General features: G+C 41.4%; 2 protein-coding genes across 2 annotated transcripts; both read left to right on the top strand.

The window, feature by feature from the left end:
• Positions 1-671: 671 nt before the first annotated feature.
• Positions 672-17006, top strand: LOC310996351 (uncharacterized protein; the record flags this gene model as incomplete). Its single annotated transcript, XM_083985727.1, has 17 exons — positions 672-889; positions 993-1281; positions 1357-2112; positions 2199-2426; positions 2529-2652; positions 2804-3696; positions 5864-6084; positions 6174-6462; positions 6692-7489; positions 7589-7816; positions 8430-8553; positions 12080-12976; positions 13817-14024; positions 14173-14458; positions 14609-15433; positions 15522-15752; positions 15837-17006. 17 exons carry the CDS (start codon positions 672-674, stop codon positions 17004-17006), a joined length of 7785 nt encoding a protein of 2594 aa, XP_083841853.1.
• Positions 17007-18819: 1813 nt separating this feature from the next.
• On the top strand, positions 18820-22773 carry LOC310995898 (extracellular calcium-sensing receptor-like; the record flags this gene model as incomplete). The annotated part of the gene is made up of 6 exons (XM_083985088.1): positions 18820-19052; positions 19259-19556; positions 19713-20507; positions 20595-20822; positions 20981-21104; positions 21860-22773. The coding sequence occupies 6 exons, from the start codon at positions 18820-18822 to the stop codon at positions 22771-22773; spliced, it is 2592 nt and encodes an 863-aa protein (XP_083841214.1).
• Between the last annotated feature and the right edge of the window lie 1030 nt (positions 22774-23803).

Below are 23803 nucleotides of genomic sequence, written 5' to 3'. Positions count from 1 at the left end.
AAAAAGTGGGAGATCTCCAACAACGGAGTCGGGGAGAAAGCAAGTGGGACAGATCTGCCCAGTCTCTGAGCAGCACGTTTCACAGACAAGCCACAACACAGAGTGTAAACAACGTCACGCGGTTCAGCACCTTGGACATTGGACAGCGGTGTTTCGAAGTGGGGGTATTTCGGAACAGCGGGGTGTCGAAGTGGAGGTGTGTCGGAATGGAGAGCTGTCCCCACAACAGTCAAAAAGTGACTGGAGGAGAAGATCAATATGAAGTAGGAATTGAGTTTCTCTAAGTATGAGGACGTTTTTGAAGCACATGAAAGAGTTGCTTAGATTACCTCAGTCTTACATAACTGACCCTAATACTTGCTTGTCATATTTCCATAAGACTTCCTTAATTCATAAAAATATATATATATATTTCCCCCATATTTCACCACTTTACCATTGTTGTAGGGAATGTGACTCTGTTTGTAATGTAACTCTGTTGACAGTCAGTGGTGGAGGAAGTACTAAAAACAGAAATACTTAATGTAAATCCATCTATTACTTATCTCTGATTGGTTGGTTAGAGTCCAGTACGCCCCCCCCACCCCAGCAACATTTAGAAAACGTCACATTTAAATCTGCATTGACCCAGACCTAGGTGGTTCTGCCCCATCAGGATTTAGGAGTAGAGAATGTCACCAGTGATAACAGAGCTGGTTTTGGTGGGACTCCTTGTGACATTTGGAGCAGCAGAGGAAGCTCCTTTCTGTCAGATACTAGGGAGTCCAGAGTTTCCTCTGCTGTCTAGAAAAGGACATGTCATGATTGGGGGTGCCTTTTCTATCCACAGCAAAATCACTCAACCCTCACTTTCCTTTACAGAGAAACCAACACCCTTAAAATGTTCCAGGTAATTATATGTACTTTATAGCAATGCTTTCACATGAGTTTTGTCACTGTGAACACAAGTCTCTATTTACTATTTGTTTTTTTGTTTTGTTCTTTCTTCTCAGAGTCAACCTCAGGGAGTTTAGATTTGCCCAGATTATGATTTTTGCAATAGATGAAATTAACAAAAGTGAAGTTCTTCTTCCCAATGTCTCCATTGGATACCGTATTTATGACAATTGTGCCTCAACATTATCCTCAATGCGTGCAGTGATGGCCCTGATGAATGGTGATGAGTGGTCTGTGGGAAAGAGCTGCACCGGTCAATCAGCTGTTCATGCTATTATCGGGGAATCTGAATCCTCTTCAACCATTGTGTTGGCACGCACTACAGGACCATTCCAAATCCCAGTGGTAAGAGGGGTGTCTGTGTAATCAATGTGTATATTGCATGCAGCTATCCTTAATCTGCCCCTCTCTTTATCTCAGATAAGTCATTCAGCTACTTGTGAGTGTTTGAGCAGCAGGAAGGAGTATCCCTCATTTTTTCGAACCATTGCCAGTGACCTCTACCAAGGTCGAGTGCTTGCACAGCTGGTCAAGCACTTTGGTTGGACCTGGGTTGGGGCAGTCAACAGCGACAGTGACTACGGTAACAATGGCATGGCAATATTCCTTGCTGCAGCCCAAGAGGAAGGCGTATGTGTGGAGTATACAGAGAAATTTCACAGGGCTGAACCAAAAAAACTCATGAAGGTGGTGGAAGTGATCCGTAAGAGCACTGCCCGGGTGATCGTGGGTTTCCTGGCCCATGTGGAGATGAACCACCTCTTAGAGCAGTTGAGTCTGCACAACATAACTGGCCGACAGTTCATTGGTGTGGAGGCCTGGATCACTGCTGACAGCCTTGTGACTCCTACCAGCTTTAGAGTGCTGGGAGGTTCACTGGGCTTTGCTGTGCAAAAGGCCAACATCAGTGGCCTGAATGATTTCTTAATCAAAGATTTCTGGGAGAGAAATTTCAAGTGCAAAGAGGAAAACAGTGACAGCATGACTGAAACAGCACCCTGCAAAGAGAATCATGATATAATTGAGCTAAAAGATTACAATGATGATGTGACAGAGTTGAGATACTCCAGTAACATCTACAAGGCCATCTATGCTGTGGCCTATTCTCTGCACAGCATACTTAATTGCTCACAAAGTCAGGGATGTGACAAGACAGTGAAGGTTACACCCCAGCAGGTAAAATGATGATGACTAAACTATTTATTTATTAAGTATTATAAATTAATACACTGACAGACAGCTTTTTCTCACTGCTTTTATAGGTGGTGGAGTCTCTAAAAGGAGTGAACTTCACAGTTAAGTACGGGGACCAGGTGTGGTTTGACAGCACCGGAGCTGCTGTGGCCCGTTATGAAGTAGTGAACTGGCAGCGTGGACTATCCGGCTCAGTCCACTTCAAACCGGTCGGATACTATGATGCCTCTCTGCCTCCGGGACAGAAGTTTTTCGTCAAGTCTGAAGCCATAATGTGGTCCGGAGGAAAGACAGAGGCAAATAACTGTTCAACAGATGGTTATGACCATTGCCAATAAACTGACAGTAACTTATTTTTAATGAGTGAATTAACATACTTCTTTTTCTTTGATTCAAAGTTGCCTGTGTCAGTATGCAGTGAGAGCTGTCGCCCAGGAACTCGTAAAGTCCTTCAAAAAGGAAGACCTGTCTGCTGCTACGACTGTATACCTTGTGCAGAGGGAGAAATCAGCAACACCACAGGTGCCACAAGCCTGAAATATGGCAGTTTGGTTACACTGTTTACTTGCTCACTCTGCATCATGTTAAAAATTGCTATGGTACAGTCTCTTATTAATGTTTTAAAAATGTAATATATCAAGCAGCATTAATAGTAACATCATTTCTATTGCAGATTCTAATGGATGCAAAAAGTGTCCTGAAGAGTATTGGTCCAATCAAAACAGAGATGCATGTGTTGTGAAAAATGTTGAGTTCCTCTCCTTCACTGAGGTTATGGGTAAAATACTTGTTTTTTTCACTTTGTTTGGCTCACTCCTTACTATTATAGTGGCCACTCTATTCTTGATCAATAAGGACACTCCCTTGGTAAAGGCTAACAACTCTGAGCTGAGCTTCCTGCTGCTCTTCTCCTTGACCCTGTGTTTCCTGTGCTCTCTGACCTTCATCGGCCGGCCCTCTGAGTGGTCCTGCATGCTGCGACACACTGCATTCGGCATCACCTTTGTCCTCTGTATCTCTTGTATCCTAGGGAAAACTATAGTGGTGTTAATGGCCTTCAGGGCAACACTTCCAGGCAGTAATGTGATGAAGAGGTTTGGACCTGTACAGCAGAGACTCAGTGTTCTGGCTTTCACTCTCATACAGGTTATAATTTGTATACTTTGGCTGACCATTTCTCCGCCTTTCCCTTTCAAAAATATGAGCCAGTATAAGGAGAAGATTATACTGGAGTGTTCCTTAGAATCAGCTGTTGGTTTCTGGGCTGTGTTAGGATACATAGGACTCTTAGCTGTATTATGTTTTGTACTTGCTTTTTTAGCCAGAAAGCTGCCTGACAATTTCAACGAGGCTAAATTTATCACCTTCAGCATGTTGATCTTCTGTGCAGTCTGGATCACCTTTATCCCAGCATATGTCAGCTCTCCTGGGAAGTTCACTGTGACTGTGGAGATATTTGCCATTTTAGCCTCTAGTTATGGGATACTTTTCTGTATATTTGCACCAAAATGTTTCATCATTGTATTCAAACCTGAACTGAACACAAAGAAACACCTGATGGGAAAAGCCTGATGAGCATCATGTATATCTCCGAAAAAGGCATTATATCTTAGATTTCCTTAAACTTTGTTATGTTAATTAAAACATGATCCCCTTTTTCTTGACCTAAATGTATCCAAATTAAAAAGTTTCATAATTTCTGTCAGTGAGTTGTGTATACCATAATTCATTACTTTTAATAATTACACATTCTGTAGCTCTGGTTGACACTATTTGTTGTCTCTACCGTCATACCACAGCTGAAAACATCACTAATAAAGATCTTAATCTTATCATTCACAGAAGTTTTAGTATGATCCAGGTTCTCTTTTTTAGTAATATTAAACCTCCTACAGACATTCACACTTCAAACCTGGTCAGTACAACCATAGTGTGAACTGTAGATCACTGCATAGCTCAACAGAAATAGGCTGAGGATTAATGGCCTCGCTCAAGGACACATCAGTTGTCTGAGGATCAAATTGATAAGCTATGAGTCACAAGTATCACAGGATATCATCAGATATCAGTGAACATAATTCCAGGGTTTCATTCCCACACAGTACAGTAGACGCCAGACAGAAAAGATGCAGAAATAATGTGTAGATGAAAATAAGTGTGGACACTTGAGTAACACATGTTGCATATTTAGCATAACACATGTTAGCATGCTACAATGTCGGCTCTTCTTTAGCCAGTGCCTGCATGTTTGAGTCTCAACACACTGATTGCATCTTCTTTTTGAGAAATATGAGCACTACAATATTTCCAGGTATTTTGGTTATGTGCAGTATGCTTATTAGAAAGTGATTAGCTCATATGACATATTCTTTATTAGGCAGTAGCCTAGTAAAACAAAAAAAGAAAGAAAGAAACAAATCGCAGTTTATTCTGCAGTGTAAACCCCTACCTCAAAGGTAGGCATTTGATCAATATAGGACAACCAAATTCAGGGTTCCCTTGGGTATTTGAAAACCTGGAAAGTTTGAGAGAATTTGTGGCAGAAGGATCAAGGTACTTTTGAAAGTAAATAAACATAAATAGATATGGGATATTGAAAGTGATTGAATTCTTGTATGGTAATTTGTGTAAGTGCGGAGTCACTTCTTGTGAATGGACCCGAGCCGGGTCGGGTTGGAACCTCCGGGTTTTGGGCTGTCGGGTTTTTCCGAAGACCTCTTCATAGGAGGCAAGAATTGTCGGAATGATGGGACACTTGATAGAAAATTAAGTGTTGCCATTTAGACAATTAGAGGCCTATGTCACACTGGTGGGATGTCGGAATGATGGTTGCCCCCCTTTTAGAGGTTTACCGCCGACTGGTTAAATTCATTCTTAGTTTATTTACTTAGTTGCTTGACACGATGCTGTTTGCAGTTGTAGTTTACCAACTTTATACCACATAGGTATGCACATCTGCAGTAAACAGTGAATGGCGAATAAAGAAATAATGTCACTTTACTACGTTTTAATATTTTTTAATGCGAGAAAGTTACAGTTTAGATCCCCAATCTGTGGGCGGTTTATCCAAATGACACCTGTTTGGAAGTTTACTCCACTCCAACGTTTTCAGAGAAGTGCAGAGCCACCGCGAGCAAGTAACTTATCCACAGGTTTTTAGAGGTTTACCGCCGGCTGGTTACTGGTACTAATTCTTTTTTACGAGATAAATGTTGGTCTCATTGATGAAATATAACAACCACAGCCACATTAGTTTGTTTGAATGAAAAGTGAAATTGTGTTTATTGGACAGAAGAGCAGCACCGCCTCGGGGCTATGTAAAACAGCAAGAAAAAGGTTAACAGTGAACATGATTTGTATGAATACTGAGCTAATGTGGCTTAATTTTCCTGTATTTAGTTTTTTTTTTATTACACAAAACATGCCACTCTATTTGCAATACACAAACAACAAACTTGTTTGCAACCTCACAGTCAATGGCAGTTGGAGGGATTTAGTTCAGTTAATACTAATTCACAACCAGGTACCTTTGTACTAATACACTGTGGCATACGATTAGTGAACGAACAGCACAGTGGTCTGACATCATCACACTGTGATTTGATAGGAGGACCTCAATCATTTTTTCTGTACAAGTATAAAGCTCTACCCAGGAGCTTCATGTTTTTTGGTCAATTATAGAAGCCGTCACTATGTACAGGTTTGTGTAGATATGTGTCTGTTGTTGTACCAGATGAGTGACAGTGTCTATGTAATGTTATTGTTTGTGTTTTTTATTGGAGCCTTTGGAGAAAAGGAGGACACTGTGCTCTGTGAGATGCTGGGGAGCCCAGAATTTCCTCTGTTATCTAAGGGAGGTGATTTCACTATTGGAGGAGCCTTCTCTATCCATAGCCAAATCTCAAAGCCTCCACTCTCCTTCACAGACACTCCAGAGCCTCTCATATGCTCCAGGTACTGTTTGTAGTCTACTTTCTCCTTTGCTGGTTTCTAAACAGAAGTGAAGCTGCAGAAAGTCTTAAAAATATTTTTACTCTTTGCAGGATAAATTTCAGAGAATTTCGTTTTGCCCAAACAATGATTTTTGCCATTGAGGAGATCAACAATAGCAGCTCTCTACTGCCTAATATCTCAGTTGGTTATAAGGTATTTGACAGCTGTGGTTCAACTCTGCCTGCAACTCGTGCAGTGATGGGTCTGATGAATGGAGAGGAGAAAACGTTGGGGAGAAACTGCTCCAGTCAGTCATCTGTTCATGCCATCATCGGAGCCTCTGAGTCCTCCTCCACTATTGTGATGCTACAGATTTCAGGGATTTTCCTCATACCAGTGGTAAATGTTGTATGTAATATTCATGTTGAATATCTGAACATGCATTTTCTTTTTTCTAAAAGGCTTGATCTCAATTTTTCTATTCTTAAGAGCTGATAATCTAGCACATTTAGGGCTATTTCTTTGATAGGATTTACACGACGCAAACTACATGTCACTTTAGGTTCGGACCGCCCAAATGTTTTTGATTTGTTTGTCTTCCTGTTTTTTGTTTGTTTGTTTTTATTAGATCAGCCACTTTGCCACATGTGCTTGTCTGAGTAGCAGAAAGGAGTATCCCTCCTTCTTCAGAACCATCCCCAGTGACTACTACCAGAGCAGAGCCCTGGCAAAACTGGTAAAACATCTTGGCTGGACGTGGGTCGGAACAGTTAGAAGTGACAATGACTATGGCAATAACGGCATGGCAACATTTATCACTGCTGCAAGTCAGGAAGGAGTTTGTATCGAGTACTCAGAGGCCATATCAAGAAACGACCCCCATGAGCAGATTGCCAGGGTGGTCAGAGTGATTAGTAGTGGCACTGCAAAAGTCTTAGTTGCTTTCCTGGCTCAGGGTGAGATGAACATTCTGCTTGAGGAAGCTGTGAAGCAGAACATGACTGGGTTGCAGTGGGTGGGCAGTGAATCCTGGATTACAGCAGGTCATTTGGCCAATACAAGGTACTCTGCCATCCTGACAGGATCTCTGGGCTACACCATCAAAAAAACAAAGATCTCAGGCCTGCAAGAATTTCTTTTACAGGTTAACCCACGTCAGGACCCTCAGAGTAGTGTGCTAAGAGAGTTCTGGGAAGCAACCTTTGGCTGCAGTTTTCAGTCCACTCTGCATGGAGACAACCAGTGCTCTGGTTCTGAAAGGCTAGAGGACATAAACAATCCTTTTACAGACGTCTCAGAGCTCAGGATATCTAATAATGTCTATAAGGCTGTTTATGCTGTAGCACATGCCATGCATAACATGTTAAAATGTGGACAAAGTGGAGAAGGGTCATGTGTATGGAATGATAATTCAGAGCCAAAACAGGTAAGAAATTGTCTTCATTATTAAATTAGTTATGTAAATAATTGGAAGAACATCAAATTCTCTGTACTTTAGTTATTCATCACTTTTCTCAATCGGTAGGTTGTGGAACATCTCCAAGGTGTGAATTTCACTCTTCAGTCAGGAGAAAGAGTGTATTTTGATGCTAATGGGGACCCTGCAGCGACGTATGAGCTGGTGAACTGGCAGAAAAATGAAGCAGGAGACACTGTGTTTGTGGCTGTGGGCAGCTACGATGCTTCTCTACCATACGGAAAACAGTTTACCATGAATGGAATAAACATTATATGGGCTGATGGATCATTTAAGGTATCTTAAAACATAGTATGTGTGACAGTTTAGGGTCCTGTCACTATGCCTCCAATTGATCATGTGCCCTGGCTACTTGGCCACAGGGATATCCCTTTGGTTGAATAGTCAGCACACATGACTCTTACCCGGGAGACTAGGGTTCAAACCCCGCCCGGGCCCTCCTTCGGGCACATATATAATACTCATTATGGAGATGAAAAGTGTTAAGGAACAGATGTGATATGGCCTAAAATATAACTGGCAATACTCACATGAAAATGAATAATAGAGTATAGGAAAAAAAAAGAAGGCCCGAACAAGATTGTTAAATAAATCTTCCAAATTAAAATTAAAGAACCACAGTGTGTGAAGTCACTAAACATATGGGTCATATGTCATAAAAACAAACTTTTTATTATGTGGAACAATGTTGACAAAACAAGCATTAAAGAGTAATTAGTGAGTCATTATTGTCAAATTTAATTTCTGATGTAGATTAATGTGTTGAGACAAGGTCTCACATTCACACTTGATATATTGCCTAATATCCCTAATGACGAATAAGTCAAACCACTTAAATGAAGTATCTGAACAGACAAACAGTGACTGTTGAGTTGTGGTGTTGTTGCAGAGGCCACAGTCTATCTGCAGTGAGAGTTGTCTGCCAGGTTTCCGGCAGGCTGTGATTAAAGGTAAACCCATCTGCTGTTTCTCCTGTGTCGCCTGTGCTGCTGGAGAGATAAGCAACTACAACAGTGAGTTAACATGTAAACATCATAAACATCATTAACATATTTTTTTACATCACACTTCTTCATAATCATTCACCAATACCAGAGGGCGCATGCGCACGCTGCGACCGGCAGAGGGTCTCTCGGCGTCCTATGTTCTGTGTTATGAATGATTTTATGAATGGTTCTTATGTTTTTATGTTGCTGATCGCCATGGACTAGTGCTTTTATACGTTTTTCCATTGATTTGCCGTGATGGAGCTGCTTATCCTCGTTGTATTGTGGACTTTGTGGACCTTAAGCAACCTGCCGGTGGGGTTCGGCGAGGGTGCACTTCCTGGTCCGAGGATACAATATGCTCGGGATTTCTTGCTGCAGTGGAATACACAGAGCCGAATCGCTGAGTTGACAGCAGACTTTCATCTGACAGGGTTACCAGATGAGATCCGACGGGATGTCGATGTTAACTTTGGCAGCGATTACGCGAGGGGAATTAAAAGAAGGAAGAGGGGTAAAAGGGGAGGGGTCAGGCTGCGCCTGAAGAAGCAGCAGCTGACGCGCCTCCCACTGCCCTCCCTGATCCTGGGGAACGCACAGTCGCTGCGGAATAAATTGGACGAGCTCCAAGGAAATGTTCGTTTCCTCCGCGACTACAAGGACTGTTGCGTCATGGCCTTCACGGAGTCCTGGCTTACAGAGCAGGACTCGGATACCGATCTCTCCATTGATGGATTTGGAGTCCCTTTCCGCCAGGACCGGGATGCAGAGGTGACGGGGAAATCTCGGGGAGGGGGCGTGTGCATATACGTCAACAAGCGCTACTGCAGCTCAGTGACAGTGAGAGAAAGCCTCTGTTCCTCTGATGTGGAACTCCTGTCAGTGTCGCTCCGCCCATTTTACCTGCCCCGTGAATTCCCCCAGATATTCATCACAACGGTGTATATCCCCCCCAAAGCAAACCCATCTACTGCAACAAGCACTATTTTTGATGTTGTGCAGAAACTGCAGTCCATGTCACCTGAAGCACCACATTTCATACTGGGAGATTTTAACCACGTATCTCTGAAAAAATCCTTAAAGAACTTTTATCAGTATGTTACGTGCACAACCAGGAAGGACAAGACATTAGACCTCTGTTATGGTACAGTTAAGGGAGCCTATAAATCACTTCGGCTGCCTCCACTAGGCTCTGCTGACCACAACTGTGTGCTTCTTCTCCCGGCATATAAAACTGTACTAAAAAGTGAAAAAATTCAGACTAAAGAGGTCAGAATTTGGTCGGAGGAATCGACTTCTTGTCTCCAAGGGTGCTTTGATTGCACTGATTGGGATATGTTTAAAGACTCTTGTACAGACATTGATGAACTCACTGATGTGGTTTGTTCTTATGTGACTTTCTGTGAGAATATGATCATTCCCACAAAAACTATCAAGGTGTACCCTAATAACAAGCCATGGATGTCCAAGGAAGTCAGGGCTCACCTACAGCAGAAGAAGCTCTCCTTCAACTCCGGGGGACCTGCTGAACAACAAGTAGCTAAAAGAGAGCTGAGAACTGAAATCCTACGGGCTAAACAGAGATACAAAGCCAAAGTAGAGAGCAAACTAGCAGAGAATAACCTTTCTGCGGCCTGGTCTGGTATTAAGACAATGGCAGGCATAAAACAAACAAAGAGCACTCACATTACTATTGATGGTTTTGGGTCAAATTGTGACTTGGCCAGTGCTCTGAATAAATTCTATCTAAGATTTGACCAGTTCGACTTCAGTGAGGAAGGGAGGAGTCTGAGAGATAGTCTTAAAAATGATCAACACTTTGCACTAGAACAGCGAGAAGTGGAAAAGTGTCTCCTCTCTCTAAAAACCAATAAAAGCCCTGGACCCGATAAAATCAGTGGTATTTTACTGAAGTCATGTGCAAAACAATTGAGTCCTATTGTTCATCACATTTTCAATGTGTCATTGAGTCAGCAAAAGGTGCCCAGGTTATGGAAACAAGCAGAGATTATCCCTGTCCCTAAAGTCAGCAGACCTAAAACTCTGAATGATTTTAGACCGATCGCCCTCACCTCTCTTTTAATGAAAGTATTCGAAAAACTTGTCAAATCAGAACTGCTAGGGAGAACAGCATATGCACTTGACCCTATGCAGTTTGCTTACAGGGCCCATAGAGGTGTTGATGACGCCATACTTACCCTGCTGAATCTTTTATTTAAACATCTGGAGGGAAACAAAACCCATGTTAAACTGACTTTTATTGATTTTTTCGTCAGCTTTTAACACCATCCAACCTCACATTTTAGCCACAAGGCTTATCGAGCACTTTCAGCTGAGCCAGAATTTGGTGGGTTGGATTTTAGATTTCTTAACAGATAGAACACAAAGAGTCAAAGTGAATGGTATCTTATCTGAGTCACTATGTTCCTCTACTGGCTCACCTCAGGGATGTGTTCTCTCCCCTTTACTTTTTATTCTCTACACAAACATGTGCAGGAGTGTCTATGAAAACAGGCACATTTTAAAATTTGCAGACGACACAGTCATTGTGAGTTTGTTGCATAACAATGAATCCAGCCATGGCCCAGTCTTGCAGGATTTTATTAGTTGGTGTGATCTTTCTTTTTTGGTGCTCAACACATCCAAGACAAAGGACATGACTATTGATTTTAGGGCACAGACTCCAAATTGTGATCCCACAGTCATTAAGGGCCAATCTGTGGAATGTGTGGAAAGCTATAAATATCTGGGGACTGTAATCGATTCTAAACTGTCTTTCAACAAGAATTGTGAAGCAGTGTGTAAGAGGGGACACCAGCGTCTGTTTTATCTTCGGAAATTGTCCAGTTTTTACATTGACAAAACTTTGCTCAGGCTATTTTATCGAGCTTTTATCGAGTCTGTGTTATCTTTTGCCCTGGTGTCCTGGTTTGGTAATCTGTCATTGCAGGACAAAAATTCCCTGAACCAGATTATCAAATGGGCTGGTAGGATAATTGGTGAGCCTCAACCTACCATGGCAGCCCTCTATGACACACAGCTGCAGCGTAAAGCCAGCGCTATTCGTAATGACTGCTCACATCCCTTGCATGGCGAGTTCCAGCTCCTTCGCTCTGGCTGTCGTTTTGTGGCCCCTAAGGGCAGGACAAAACGGTACAGAAGTAGCTTCATACCCACAGCAATTGTAATGCTGAATAGTAAAGCCACAAGGTGATCTTGTTCATATTGAACTTAGTTGACCCTAGGGACATGTAGAAGCACTTTTCTATGTAGAAGCACTTTTCTATTTCTACTCCTATGACTTTGACCATGTATTTTGATTATGTTGTCTTTTATATTTGTGATTTGTGTGTGTGCGGCTGTTTTTTGTACTGGGACTGCTGAGTGCCTGTCTGCACAACAAATTTACCAGCTGGTATTAATAAAGAAACCTTGACCTTGACCTTGAATACGGTATACTTTATTAAATGCAGCCACTGCTGATTTAAATTAGCTTACAATATGAATACATTTCTGTTTTTGTAGAGAGGCTTTTTTTGTGTTTTTCACTCAGATTCGGTGGAGTGTTCACGGTGTCCACTGGAGTACTGGTCAAATGAAGATCACAGCAAGTGTGTCCCAAAGGTGATCGAGTTCCTGTCTTTTGGAGAAACGATGGGGGCCCTCCTCACAGCCTTCTCATTATTTGGAGCTAGCTTAACGTTGGTGGTGGTGTTTGTTTTCTTTCGGTTTCGTCACACACCCCTTGTCAAAGCCAGTAACTCTGAGCTGAGCTTCCTGCTGCTCTTCTCCTTGACCCTATGTTTCCTGTGTTCTCTGACCTTCATTGGCCGTCCCACTGAGTGGTCCTGCATGCTCCGACACACTGCATTCGGCATCACCTTTGCCCTGTGCATGTCTTGTATCTTGGCTAAAACCATAGCAGTGGTGATGGCCTTTAAGGCTAAAAGGCCAGCAAACACGGTCCCCCAGTGTTCTGTGCCACTTCAAAGAACAAGTGTTCTCAGCTGTACATTGCTACAGGTTTTAGTTTGTGTGTTGTGGTTAACTCTTGCTCCACCATATCCCTACAAAAACACAGCTCATGCCACGGAGAGGATTATTCTGGAGTGTGATTTAGGTTCACCTATAGGGTTCTGGGCTGTGCTGGGCTATATAGGACTCCTGGCTGTGCTATGCTTCATCCTCGCCTTTTTGGCTCGAAAGCTGCCTGACAATTTCAATGAAGCCAAATTTATTACCTTCAGCATGTTGATATTCTGTGCTGTATGGGTCACTTTTATCCCAGCATATGTCAGCTCTCCTGGGAAGTTCACTGTAGCTGTGGAAATATTTGCTATTCTGGCCTCTAGCTTTGGTTTGCTTTTCTGTATATATGCTCCAAAATGTTATATTTTGCTACTGAAACCAGAGAGAAATACTAAAAAGAATATGATGGGGAGAAACCAGTCAAAATCACTCTGAATGAGTATGCACAATAGAACACTAGAAAGCCCCAACACATTTTCCCAAGACATTTATTTTGCCTTTTTAAAACTAAAAAATTGCTGGCTTGTTTACATGTAGTTCTTTACTAAATTTAAACACTATGCTTTGGTACTAGTTTCTCAGAGGAACTGGATACATGTGCACTTATTATTAAAGGCTATAAACAATTTCCATGCATTGCCATCCCCAAATCTGAATTCCAATGTTCTCTGCTGCAGTCAATTTATGCTCTGATGTAGTTCAACTAAGAATAATGCATTGCATTTGTTTTAATGTATATTGCATTTGAAAAGTAAACATATCGGATTGTATAGTGCATTCTTAGTTATTGTGTTCTCAATGCTTTCTCTTTTCTGATATATTTAATCTGGAAAATGAAGTTCACTCCTGTTGAAATTAACACTGTAGATTCTGGTGTCCTTGGGGATATTGGACAGAAATTTGATTTCCCCGTACTTTCATGATTTAACTTGAAATTAAAAGTCAAAATTGTAATAAATATAGACGACACAACAATAGCTCTGATATTCCCAAAGGCATGCTTGGCTTTCTGAAATTATTATTATAAGGAATTGGTTATGCTAAAAACAAAGATGACGAGCAAATATGGGGGCTGATCTCATAGGCTGGTCCATCTGTCAATCACAAAACAGGCGCTGTCATTGGTGGAAAGAAACACAATGTACACACACACTGCACTCAAGCCCCTGTGGCTTTGTGATAGTTAAAAGAAAAAGCTATAAAATGCTCACAGTTAGGTGGTTTTATGATGGGCCTTGGGTGGTAATACTGAGTTGAACAGTTATGCTGCTGATAGCAGAGCTGCTGCTTATTTCTCTCCTGGCTGTCAGAGGAGAGAAGCCTGTGTGTCGAACATATGGCACAAAAGAACTGTCTCAGTTTTCTATGGAGGGAGACATCAACATTGGAGGCATTTTCTCCTTCCATCAGAACCCAGTTAGTGTCAACCCCTCGCTACAAGTCAACCCAGGAACAATCCTGTGTGAAGGGTAAGAAAAAACAAAACAATTCAGTTGTAAATTGTATTACAATATATATTGGTTATTCATGTAAATCCTTGAGTATTGTTATGTATGTTTCTCATTTTTTCTCTTATCACAAATTGTACTATTTGCTTTCCCCCTCTCTTCTTTTTAGACTCGACCCTGGAGAACTCCAGTATGCGTACACTATGATGTTTGCCATAGAGGAGATTAACAACAGCTCAGAGCTGCTGCCAGGAGTCACACTGGGCTACAGGATCTTTGACTCCTGCCCTAGTATCCCTCTGTCCATCAGGGCATCGCTAAACCTGATGAATAGGTATGAGAGTAGGGAAGGCAGCTGTAACAAACTCTCCAGTGTGCATGCTGTCATAGGGGAAACCACATCCACCTCTACAATAGGTATTGCACGCACCATGGGACCCTTCCATATACCTGTGGTGAGTTCTACGGACAAGCAAACTGTGTTGTCCTATTATGGGTATTATAATGAGAAACTGTATTATTATGTGTGATCAATATCTAAGACATCTATGCATTTATAAAGTGCAAAAACTTGATGCTATTTCTCTCTATTACTTGTGTTTCAGATCAGTCATTCAGCTACTTGCGCATGTCTTAGTAACAGAAGAGACTATCCTTCTTTCTTCAGAACCATACCTAGTGACCTTTACCAGAGCAAAGCACTGGCAAAGCTGGTGAAACACTTTGGCTGGACCTGGGTGGGGGCTATTAGAACTAACAGTGACTATGGGAATGGTGGCATGGCTACTTTCCTAGAAGCAGCTGAAAAGGAAGGTGTATGTGTTGAGTACTCACTGGCTATTTATAGGACAGACCCAAGGAAGTGGTTCTTACAGGTGGTGGACATTATAAAGAAATCCACCTCTAAGGTAATAGTGGCTTTTGCTGATGGCACAGATCTTGACATCCTTATCAAAGAGCTCCATGCTCAAAATGTGACAGGCCTGCAGTGGGTGGGCAGTGAGGGCTGGATCACTTATCGCTATATTGCCTCTCCAGTAAATTACGCTGTGGTCCAGGGTGCAGTGGGCTTTGCAGCCCTCAATGCTCACATCCCTGGGCTGCAGGAGTTCCTGGCTTACAGCAGGCCTTCAATGACGCCAGGTAACCAGGGACTAGTGGAGTTATGGGAGACAGTGTTCAGCTGCACTCTGATTCCCCAAACAAAGACTCACACTCAGGGCACAGCCGCAGCCTGCACTGGGAAGGAGTCTCTGTGGGACACAAGCACACGCTTCACAGATGTTTCAGATGCCAGTCTGCTGAATAATGTTTACAAGGCCACATATGCTGTTGGTCATGCGCTGCACATGCTGTTTACTTGCAAAGATGGACAGGGGCCTTTTGAGAACAACACTTGTGCTGATAGAAAAAATATTGACCCATGGCAGGTGAATATAGCATGCAATGTTCCCATAAAAACCACTGTGCACAGTCATAACGATGCAGTAACTAAGCAATTTTACTGTTTCTCTGCAGGTGCTGCATTATCTGACCCAAGTCAATTTCACCACAAAGATTGGTGAGAATGTGTTCTTTGATAAGTTGGGTGACCCCGTGGCACGTTATGCACTGGTAAACTGGCAGATGGATGAGACAGGTTACATACTTTTTGAGACAATTGGTTACTATGATGCCTCTCAGCCTGAGGGCCAGCAGTTTGAGATGAAAACAGATGTAAAAGCCATCTGGGCAGGAGAGAATCTTGACGTAAGTTGATGTAATGATGCTTTTTACATTTTTTTTATTTGGGCCTTAATGTTTGTTGAACACTTTTTTTTTTATGTGATGCAGGTGCCAAGATCCATTTGCAGTGAGAGCTGTTTGCCTGGAACCCGTCGGGCCTTTGTTAAGGGCAAGCCTATCTGCTGTTTTGATTGCATCACGTGTGCTGACGGGGAGTTCAGCAACAGTACAAGTGAGACAGCAGGATTCCTAGCTGTTACTCTAGCACTCACCGTGTTTCTGTTGGGCAAAATCACTGCCAGCACTTTACTAGTGTATCTGAAGATGTATGTGCTGTACAGCCTAAAGATATTTATTTTTTCAGATGCAGTGAAATGTGACAAATGTCCCCCCGAGTACAAGTCCAACGAGGAGAGGAACAGCTGTGACTTGAAAGCCTTTGAGTTTCTCACCTTCAGGGAATTGATGGGCATACTGTTGGTCACCTTTTCTGTCTTTGGGGCCTGTCTTGCCATTACTATAGCCCTGATATTTTTCCACTACAGACAAACTCCTATTGTCAGGGCTAACAACTCTGAGCTGAGCTTCCTGCTGCTCTTCTCCTTGACCCTGTGTTTCCTGTGCTCTCTGACCTTCATCGGCCGGCCCTCTGAGTGGTCCTGCATGCTGCGACACACTGCATTCGGCATCACCTTTGTCCTCTGCATCTCTTGTGTTCTGGGGAAAACTATAGTGGTGTTAATGGCCTTCAGGGCGACACTTCCAGGCAGTAATGTGATGAAGTGGTTTGGGCCTGCACAGCAGAGACTCAGTGTTCTGGCTTTCACTCTCATACAGGTTATAATTTGTATACTTTGGCTGACTATCAACCCTCCCTTTCCCTTCAAAAATATGAGCCACTATAAGGAGAAGATTATACTGGAGTGTTCTTTAGGATCAGCTGTAGGCTTCTGGGCTGTGTTAGGATACATAGGACTCTTAGCTGTATTATGTTTTGTACTTGCTTTTTTAGCAAGAAAGCTGCCTGATAATTTCAACGAGGCTAAATTTATCACTTTCAGCATGTTGATCTTCTGTGCTGTTTGGATCACCTTTATCCCAGCTTATGTCAGCTCTCCCGGGAAGTTCACTGTGGCTGTGGAGATATTTGCTATTCTGGCCTCCAGTTATGGCATGTTGTTTTGTATTTTTTTGCCAAAGTGTTACATAATTTTATTGAAACCTGAGAACAATACAAAGAAGCATTTGATGGGTAAAGTGACATCAAGAGCCCTTTGAGTTTCTTGTTATATGATTAAATTGTATACATTCTGCATAGTTTAAACATAGATACAGTATGACCTACTTATAATTACGTAATACCTAAAGAAACAAATGTGTTTCCAGCTATAAAACCTAATAAAATGATTAATGGAAAAAAAAAAAAAAAATTAGTGTTGTCACATCAAAAACCTTCATGACCTTGAAATTATTTTCATGAGTTAAAACCTGGATATATGACCACCTGAAGTGTGGCTATTTTTCCTCATGTGAGTGGATTACATCTGTTGTTTTTTTCTTTTTTGGGGAATATTTGCATTTATTAATATCGATTAATAAAAATGACATACAATTCAGATGAATATGTAAAGTGTTGTTTTGTGTGTGTGTTGTTTTCTTCACTGCCATGAAAAATGTGTATTCCCTCAGCACAGTTGGTGCATTTGCACTACATTAAAGCATATAAAGACAGGAGAAGGCATAACATTATAGACACAGATATTTAAAAAACAGGAAGGTACAAACTACTGATTAAATATGAATATGATTGAATTACTTACCCCCCCAACACCCTAACTTAAGCCAGAGTTAAGAATATGTAATGCCTTATAAAAATAGAATTTTCAAATTTTGTTACATGAAAGTCTAACTGATTAAAAACACACAGTGTCTCTTGCGTTAAGTGTTAGTTGTAGCCTGACTCTCGCCAGACCCTTGTAGTTCCGCAAAGCTCCGCCAGAGGCGCTACGCTCAGCTTCACACAAGGGTCTGGACTCGAGGCCAATGCAAACTTCTTCCCCGGAGCAAAAAATAATGAACCAATCAGGATCGCCGGGCGGGACTTTCTGAGGTGTGACGTAGCGCTGAAGCGACTGTTTGAGTCAAACAACAATGGCGGCTCGCAGTGAGTGGCTGAAGTAGCACGTCATTCAAGATAACGGACAAGTGGTTTATCCAATCACATACAAGATTTTTTTACAAGGCCCCGCCTTCTGAAATGAACCGCCTATGGAGCAGTCCCAGACCCTTGTGTGGAGCTCAGCGTAGCTTTGCGGAACTACAAGGGTCTGGCGAGAGTCAGGCTATGTTAGTTGGGCTTCAATGTAAAATTATGACATGTGCTCATACACACAGTCTTGGATATGCCCTATATAAATTATGAACCACATGAATTCATTCTAACTTCTTCCAGCACTTCAAATCGGAATAACAGACATCATTAATGGAAGTGTTTTTGTTGAATACTCCAAGAAATCCAACTATGGACAGTACCAAACTTAAGCCAAAAAAGGCTCATGAGATAGACTTAGATCAAATGTATCATTCATAAAATACGAAAAGTGGTCTGAGAAGGCTCTCTAAGGAGGAAAAAGGAGCACTTAGCATGTAAAACAATTAGCATGTAGTGTCCTGTTAGCAAATAGACATTTGGAGAGAAGGCCCCCCAGCAAATATCAGACAGACAAAGAAAAAGTTTGCAGTTAGCTGGTTAACATAAGAGGATGTTTTCCTTAGGAGATGGAGCCCAAAGCAAAGACTGAAAAGAGACTGAATATTGGATGTTTTGGCTTAAAGAGTGAATGTATAATTTCTAACTTGATAGCAATTAATAACTTCGGAAAGGGAAAATGTTATCTTTACAACATGTTGCACAGTAGCCTACAGGCCAAAATAATTAATTTGAGAGTGTGCCAGCGACTCTACATTGCCCCAACATGATTGACCTATTACTATTTTTTATGCTACTCCAAAATGTATAAATACTGGTGCAATATTCTAATTTGCATTAAAGTATGTGATGCCACCCAGTGGTTTAGTTGTCTTAGACAAAATGACGTCCACACAAAGATGGCCAGAACAAGGTTGGGCTCTTTTACAACTGTTGCTGGTGGCGTCTTTCTCTCAGGCTGAGGAGCCAGTCTGCAGGCAGAGAGGGGATCCTGAGAATCCTCAGCTATCTAAGGATGGAGACATTATATTGGGGGGGATCTTCTCTTTCCACAGCAGGTGGAAGGACAGGCAGGATAGCTACATGCACAAACCACTGCCACTGGAATGCACCAGGTAAATTAGATTTTAGATTTTTAGATCTAATATATCTAAGAGGAAGTGGGTAAAGATACAAAACATGTACAAAACAGGTAATGAAAATTAGTATTTAAATTACATAGATTCCTTTTTGTGTGTAGCAACAAATGCTTTAATTTACTGTGCTATTGTTTCTATTTCAAGTGCTTTAACAATAAATATTCATAACTATTTTCATTTAGTTTGAATTTCAGAGGGTTCCAGTTTGCCCAGGCTATGCTTTTTGCAATTGAGGAGATTAATAACAGCACAGACCTACTGCCTGGCATTTCTCTGGGCTATAAAATGTATGATGCTTGTGGCTCTATTGCAAGAAGTGTGAGGGTTGCATTGGCCTTGGCCAATGGTAATGAAAATGAATCTATAGCTTTTGATGCACCCTGTACCAGACCTGCACAAGTGCAGGCCATTATGGGAGAAACCTCTTCCTCTCCCTGCATGGCTATAGCTACTGTCATTGGACCTTTTCATATCCCAATGGTGGGTATATTTGGTATTTGTAAAATATTGTGAGTGTGTAATACTATAGTTTTCTCAAACAAATTGAAATTATGGTTGTGTGAATATTGTATATTTATATTTACATATTTGTTTGTTTTTTACCTTGGGAAGTGATTTCTTGTTTTGTTTTTTTAGATCAGCCACTTTGCCACCTGTGCTTGTCTCAGTGACAAAACCAAGTACCCATCCTTCCTCAGAACAATACCCAGTGACTACTACCAGAGCAGAGCCCTGGCCCAGTTGGTCAAGCACTTTGGTTGGTCATGGGTTGGAGCCATTAGAACTAATGATGATTATGGTAATAATGGCATGGCTATATTCACAGAGACCGCAGAGCAGCTGGGTATCTGTCTCGAGTACTCAGTGTCTTTCTTTAGAACAGATCCGCCAAAGAAAATACAAAAGATAATTGACATTATCAAGGCTTCCACCTCAAAGGTGATCGTAGCCTTTCTCTCCCACATGGATATGGATGTGTTAATACATGAGTTGTCCAACCACAACTTGACTGGATACCAGTGGGTCGGCAGTGAGGGCTGGATCTTTGATTCTCAAACTGCAAAAATGGATAAACATCACATTCTAGATGGTGCAATAGGCCTGTCCATCCCTCAAGCACATGTCAGCGGCATGAGAGAGTTTATACTTGATGTGAAGCCGCTTAATTCATCCAGTAACAAAATGTTTACAGAGTTCTGGGAGACATTATTTACCTGTAAGTTTAAGCAGTTTAAGTCATCTGCAGGGAATCAGAGAGAATGTACTGGAAATGAGGATCTGACTGGGGTGCATAACAGCTTCACTGATATGTCACTCATGCCAATATTCAACAATGTCTACAAAGGAGTGTATGCTGTGGCCCACGCACTTCACAGTATTCTTGGTTGTAATGAAACATGTGACAAGAAGGTGCAGCTCGATCCATTTAAGGTGAGTTAAATACTAAATACTTAATATTCCAGGTTTTACATATAGGCCTTCAAGATGGATAATTAACCATTAATACCGTCTTTTTAGATCTTACAGCACATAAAAAACATTCAGTTCAAAACAAAGGAAGGAGATGAAGTTTACTTTAATGAGGATGGAGACCCAGCAGCAAAGTATGAAATTATAAACTGGCAACCAACAGAAAAGAGCATTGTAAAGTTTGTCACAGTCGGCCTTCATGATGCATCTTTACCTGCAGACAAACAGATGAATCTGCAAAATATATCTTTAATTTGGGCACAGAACTCAAAAAAAGTGAGTCGCCATGTCATCACTGTACTAATGAAATAGAGTATAATTGTGATTGTATCATGATGTTTGGTTTAAATGCTTTGGATTTTAAAACAAATGTTTTCAAAGATAAGAGCTTGTTGTGCCAATACAGTTTTCTCAAAGTTGTTCTGATCATATAGGTGCCTGTGTCAGTTTGCAGTGAAAAATGTCCCTCAGGAACTCGCAAGGTTCTCCAGAAAGGAAAGCCTGTCTGCTGCTATGATTGTATAAGATGTGCAGAGGGAGAAATAAGCAACAAAACAGGTCTAGTAATAATTAATGTGAAGCTTTGCATTTCAATGTACAGCAAAAAAAAGTGTCCTGATCACATAGTGATTTTATTTTTATTATTTCCAAACCTGATCCTTTAGAGTTTTGTATTTTTTTTAATCAAAATATATCAAACTAGTATCAGTGCATGAAACATACATGTATAGATGTATACAAATGTACGGGAGATGAATACAATTCATACAATAAGAATATTAGAATTCTACAATGGACAATTACAAATACAAAACTGTGTATGAAATAACCCATTTGATAAAGTTAAAGAGATACTTCACCCAAAATCAATAATTCACCAATTTCCGGATGTGCAGTATGGAAGTATTTGAATGTTTTCATAGTGTGTGTGTTTTGGACGATTCAAAAATGAGCACTATCCGCCGCCATTATATGAAAATATGTTGCCAGCCGGACCTTCCTGTAACTCCAAAAGCGTTTTGATAACTCAGAAAGTTCTCCAAACCCTTCCTTGGCATGACGGTGAGTAGAAAATTTGTGAATTATCGATTTTGGGTGAAGTATCCCTTTAAGATCTTATGCTTATGACTTACTGTAATGATCAGATCTTGGAGCCATCTAGGTGAACAGTATATTGTATGCATGTAGTGTGTATGCTATAGTAAGGTGTTACAAATATAAACAAGAAATTAAAAACGGATCTACTCAGCAAATGTTAACAAAATGCTTTAATGTTCTATACTTATACTTCTTCTATACTTCATACTTTTCAGATTCTATCACCTGTGTGCGTTGCCACCCAGAGTTCTGGTCAAATGAGAGAAGAGATGCCTGTGTAAAGAAGGAGGCGGAGTTCCTATCATATGAAGAAATTATGGGAGCATTGCTCACTGCTGCCTCCCTGTTTGGATCGTGTATGACTGCTGTTGTGGCATTCATTTTTTTTAGATACAGGAAAACTCCTATTGTCAGGGCTAACAACTCTGAGCTGAGCTTCCTTCTGCTCTTCTCCTTGACCCTGTGTTTCCTGTGCTCTCTGACCTTCATCGGCCAGCCCTCTGAATGGTCCTGCATGCTGCGACACACTGCATTCGGCATCACCTTTGTCCTCTGTATCTCCTGTATCCTAGGGAAAACTATAGTGGTGTTAATGGCCTTCAGGGCGACACTGCCAGGCAGAAATGTGATGAAGTGGTTTGGACCTGTACAGCAACGACTCAGTGTTCTGGCTTTCACACTCATACAGGTTCTTATATGTATCTTATGGTTGACCATTTCTCCTCCTTTTCCACTGAAAAATTTTAATGAATTCAAGGACAAAATCATCTTAGAGTGTGCATTGGGCTCACCTGTTGGCTTCTGGGCTGTGCTTGGATACATAGGACTTCTGGCCATGTTATGTTTCTTTCTTGCGTTTCTGGCTCGGAAACTTCCTGATAATTTTAATGAAGCCAAATTTATCACCTTCAGCATGTTAATATTCTGCGCAGTCTGGCTCACTTTTATCCCAGCTTATGTCAGCTCTCCTGGAAAGTTCAGTGTTGCTGTAGAAATATTTGCTATTCTGGCCTCCAGTTTTGGACTTCTAATTTGTATTTTTATTCCAAAATGTTACATCATCTTACTGAAGCCAGAGAAGAACACAAAAAAGAATATGATGGGGAAGGTGGCACCAAAATCTTTCTGAAAAGTTATTTTAATAGTGGCAAAGGCATTACAACTCCATTATAAATATCACAGAATAATTTGTTGGCCAGATTGTAAAGGCGATATTTCATTTTAGAGAGGAGTCATGTTGTACCACTAACATTTCATATTATCATGTCATTTGTTACATTAACACAAGCAGATACACAATCATTTCAACCAATACATACAATGAATAAACTATATACCTTAATGTCATGAAATCAATAAGATTTATTCGAATCAGATATTAGACTTGATTTCTTACTGATTTGTACTGACTTCATAACATTAGGCCTAATACAATTTATAAAGGGTTGATTGAACAATAAAATATGTTTTCAAGAACAACAACATCTATGACTTATTTGTCGTTTTCTCCAATAAAGCACAAACTATACCTGCAGAGAGTACCCCCTCAATACAGGGCTATTGCTATGGTAACAACCACAAAACTACCATGACGTCATCTTCAACATGACACACATGGAGGAGAGCAAAGGCTATTGGGGATATTGGGGAAACCCTCCATTCCGAACCCCCCCCCCCCACAGCCATTTAGCACCAGTGGTGGGTCCATGGATTCCTGATTTGTGGCAGCCTGCGTGGAGCATGCTTGTGAAAAGAGGGGGGAGAGATGTGACAGTTGATGGTCCTGTCGCTATGCCTCCAATTGATCATGCACCCTTTGGTTGAATGGTCGGCGCGCATGACTCTTACCTGGGAGACTAGGGCTCAAACCCCGCCCGGGCCCTCCGTCCTGCCACACATTCATCAGAGGCACACAAATATGACTCCAAAGCAATGTTAGGCTTCTGTATGTCAATTTAAGCCATGTTTGCTAGCTAGACTAACCTCAATTTAAAGGAGAATTTTGGTCATTTTCTAAATAACGCTCAACAGACTAGGTCCCCGAGTGCTACCATAGGAAAAGACCATAGAAAAATATGTGCAGCCCGGACCTTGCTCTCCTCCTGCTAGCTGCGCAACATTGCAGTTAAACAGCGAAGTAATAGGGGCAGAAATTTAAA

Source organism: Trachurus trachurus, assembly GCF_905171665.1.
Source record: "Trachurus trachurus genome assembly, chromosome: 13".
NCBI classification, from domain to species: Eukaryota; Metazoa; Chordata; class Actinopteri; order Carangiformes; family Carangidae; genus Trachurus; species Trachurus trachurus.
Note: the sequence above shows the minus strand (reverse complement) of the source record. Positions and strands in the feature narration are given on the sequence as shown.